This window comes from Cucurbita moschata, unplaced genomic scaffold (assembly GCF_002738365.1).
Source record: "Cucurbita moschata cultivar Rifu unplaced genomic scaffold, Cmos_1.0 Cmo_Scf00008, whole genome shotgun sequence".
Classification (NCBI taxonomy): Eukaryota; Viridiplantae; Streptophyta; class Magnoliopsida; order Cucurbitales; family Cucurbitaceae; genus Cucurbita; species Cucurbita moschata.
This window is the reverse complement of record NW_019268524.1, coordinates 2,031,487-2,035,509: the sequence shown is the minus strand read 5'-3', so window position 1 is coordinate 2,035,509 and position 4,023 is coordinate 2,031,487. Positions and strand designations below refer to the sequence as shown.

The 4,023-nt window shown below is 33.6% G+C and overlaps 1 protein-coding gene across 1 annotated transcript in view; it reads right to left on the bottom strand.

Annotated features, from left to right (window-relative positions):
- Window positions 1-2,122: 2,122 nt before the first annotated feature.
- LOC111446232 overlaps window positions 2,123-4,023 on the bottom strand; it is a 3,302-nt gene continuing 1,401 nt past the window's right edge. Inside the window, exons 3-5 of the mRNA XM_023084958.1 lie at window positions 3,650-3,812; window positions 2,880-2,952; window positions 2,123-2,303 (exon numbers count right to left, since the gene is read on the bottom strand). Coding sequence (XP_022940726.1) covers window positions 2,281-2,303; window positions 2,880-2,952; window positions 3,650-3,812 — 259 coding nt within the window. The 3' untranslated portion in view covers window positions 2,123-2,280. The remainder of the gene's footprint in view (window positions 2,304-2,879; window positions 2,953-3,649; window positions 3,813-4,023) is intronic.

The following is a 4,023-nucleotide window of genomic DNA, read 5'->3' as shown; positions in this document are numbered from 1 at the left end:
TAAGTCCTTTCATACATAACAATAAACAAAAAAAGCTCAAAAGATCGTCCAATATAAAAATCCAAGGAGGCCAGTAGATGTTGGACCAAGTTAACTTTTTTGTCATCCCTTATTCCTTGATCCAAATAATTTGTCGCTTTCATATTGTCCTTGATTAATATTCATTCTTCTAATGGCGTATGACATCTCATTCCTTGAATCCAACAATATCACTTTCCAATTGTTTATTCCAACCTATAATCCTCCATTTACCACACCAAGTGGATCTTATTCCTCATTTAAGTAAGGATATCATCTTATCAATTTTTCAAGAAAACCCAAAGAACGTTATTATAAGAGATTTCATCGTCATACTTTATTCACTTGCCGCAATCAAATTAAACCTTATAAGACAATACCACCTCAAACATTATTTTCGATCCAAAGAATTGAAAGAAATCATCAATCATAACTTGAACTCCAATCTCATACTTTAAACCAAAATTCTTGTATCCAAACTTATCTTTCTTCCATCTTTTCTTACATAACCATTAACAAAAAATTCAAAAGATTGTCCATTATCAAAAAGTTGGTTGTCCAATCTCATTCTTTCCAAATTTATCTCATATCCAAATTTATCTTCTCTCCTTCCTTACATACCTAACCATCAAACTTATAAAATCTAAGAGATTTGACTAGTAGTATCTAACTTATAGACCAAATAGAATGTAACTTTTCTTGAGTACCAATTACCCAAATTCTTTTATTCCAGTGCTTCCTTTCTTTAACATTTCACAAACCTCTTTTTACGATCCATATGGCTATCGCGACGTATAGTCCTCCATCCACAAAAAAATTTCTGATATGAATCTCCACGACAAATCATCGGCAATTCTGTATTACCACTTTTTATGTACATAATCTTTACTTTTAACTTCTCATATGAATCTCCATGACAAATCATTGGCAATTCTATCTTCCCCCTTTTATGCACATAATCTTTGTTTTTATCTTCTCATATGAATCTCCATCGAAAATCACCGCCAATTCCAAGGTCTATGTGCATTATCTTAACACTTCATAAGCCTTTTGTTAATCTTTCATCAAAAGAATGGCAAGAACTCTTCAATCATTAAACTCAACAAACCTAATCTCTTGTCCAAACTTACCTTCCTTCTTCCTTATATACATAACTATTAAACTCAACAAACCCAAAAGATTGTCCATTATACAGCTTATAGACCAATTCAATCCAATTTTTTATTTTGGCTTTGTATTCAATACATAGCCCTCTATCCACCATACTCCATGCTTCATATGTCTTTTTCCCTTTTAGAACATAACCTCTAATGTTATCTTCTCATATCAATATCCATGGAAAATCGTCAACAATCCTAAGGATATATCTTTGTCTATTCTTATAAAACTTCATCCAATTTGCTGATCTTTACAATCTTTCTTTCCTCATTATCACACAAATAACGGAGGTTTCCTCACTTGCCCTAAAATAAATCTCCTTAGTTGCTGCTTAATCATGATCTCCAATTCAAAGAATCACAAGAACTCTTTAAACAAAAGGGAATTCACCCCTTAGATTAGGCCCTAGTGTTGTATCTTTAGTAAGGAATGACCGAGGATCTAAACCATCTCTCCTGTGGTCTTGCCCAACCTACAGGTTGTAGTTCCATGGTGGAAGAGCTTCTTCTTCATCCCCTTTTCAAAAGAAAGAGGTTGTTTTCTGCAATTTTATGGGATTTTTAGGTTGAAAGAAACCAGAGGATTTTTAAAGAGATCGGAAGACCTTGGGGTGAGGTGTAGCCTTATTAGATCACACGTCTGTGTGGGAGGATGTTTACAATTTTTTGTAATTACCCTTAAGTCTTATTTCGTTTGATTGGAGCATTTTTTTCAGGTCAATTGGGCTCCTCTTTGGGTGGTTTCTAGTGTTCCTCTTGTATTCTTTCATTTGATCTCAACGAATGCTTCACTTTTCCTTTGAAACATAAAAAATGAAAAACTATTCCCAACACCTAAAACACCCATAAATGTAACTTAATTCATTACTCATGAACCTCCTTCAACTACATTCATTACAATCCTTTATCGTAGTTTAACCATTTACTCTTGAAACAAAGACATAATAAAGATTAAACATAGTAACCTAACCTTATTAGGACCATATCATTGCAGTCACATATATGGTAGTTCATGATGTCAAGTAGAAAATTACTTACATGATGGAGCGTTGAAAGTAGCAAACGGAGTTGGATTCCTTGTAGAATGACCTCAACTTTATTGTCTTCATCTACATCCTCCATTTCCATCTGAAATTTTCACAACATAGTTACTAACCAAAACCTTCAGCATTAGCAAATGAAATATGAGAAATAATGTCAAACTGATGAGATATGGATAATTAGAAACCACTGAAAGTGAACATTTGGTAAAGTTAGACGTGTAAATAGAACTCATTCTAGCTTGTTGTTCTTATAAATTAAATTGTATGAATAGAATAATCTAAAATAATATTGCATGATCCAAATTTGGTAGGCCAACCTATAACTTTCATGCACGGAGTTAAATAGGCACCAAATATCAACTTTGAAAATTTTGCATCAAGAATTATATCATTTTATTGCATATGCACAAAATAATCCAACATGGTTTATCGTGAATAATTTTATAGTGTCATTCAATTTCCAAAGCCCATTCAAACATTTTTGCACCTTGTCAAGTGACCACTGGATCCTTTAGCTTCTTTTGACCACAGGATCATTTTATTTTGTTCACTAGAATTATTTTTGGATGCTTTCTTTCATTGCCTATTACGTTCACTCCCTTGGGAGGACAATTTTCTACGTAATTGGAATGGTAAAAGTGATGTAAAAACAATGGCTTACCTCTGTGGATCGAGTGGCTATATTTTATGCACCTATAACTGTTTGCTACAAACTTTACATGAACCAGACCGTCCTGCATGATATTATCAATGAAAAAGATAATTATGCGTTTATCTTCAATACAGACAAATCATTAAGTTAGACAAAGAAATGTTTAAAGTACCTTCGATATCAACAAATTGATTGCTATCATTCTGCATTGGGCTCAAATCAGTCTCTCATATCGTTCATGATTATGACCTACGGGAATGTTAGCAAACCAAAAAGCTTATTCTCAAAAATTCAATAGATGAAGAGCAAAATGAAACCTAACAAACTTCATCAATCATAAAAAAAATAACTAGTTTGAAAATCTGTAAGTGTGTGCACAAATGCATAAAACAACAAGATAACCTCAAACTTGGTCTCAAATGTATTGGCTGGCTAGCTTTGAAGCAGCCACTCACCTCAACTATTAGGGCCCTAGAACTAATTAGTGCAGAAATTTAAGTAAAACACTTCACTTACGTTTGAAATCACATACAAATAAAAAATAAGAGTACATCAAATCATACTTTCCAGAACTTATGGTTTTGACAAGCAAATACTGAAAAATATAACATCACATAATCCCTGCTCTGTTTGTGTATTTGACTGCAATGTTAAAGCTACAATACACAACTTCACAGCCAACAAACAATAATAAATAAATAAAAACAACAATTACTTCACAGACACCCAAAAACATCAACAAAAAATTCAACATTACAGCATAGGGCTTGGAATCATACCAGTCTTCCTAGCAGATGCCAAAATCCCACCGGCCACAATGACAGGACCAATTGCTTTAATTTTGCCCCAACAATCACTTCATCAAGAGCAAGCGTTCTTCCCCTCTCTGTTATCATATAACCAATCTCAATGACGTACAGAGTTCTCCGTCCTCCTCTGCTTCTGCCAACACATAAATTTGAATATCAGGTTCATCCCCTGCCTCCTCACGTAGAGAAGAGATAGAATATGACGAGGAATAAAACGAAGAGTCCAAGATCATAATTTCGTAACCTCTGTAATCGAAAATCCCGAATCCTCCGCAATCGAAACCACGAAAAATACAAATCGTATCCGTAATAGGCAAAAAAAAAAAAAAAAAAACAAAAAAAAA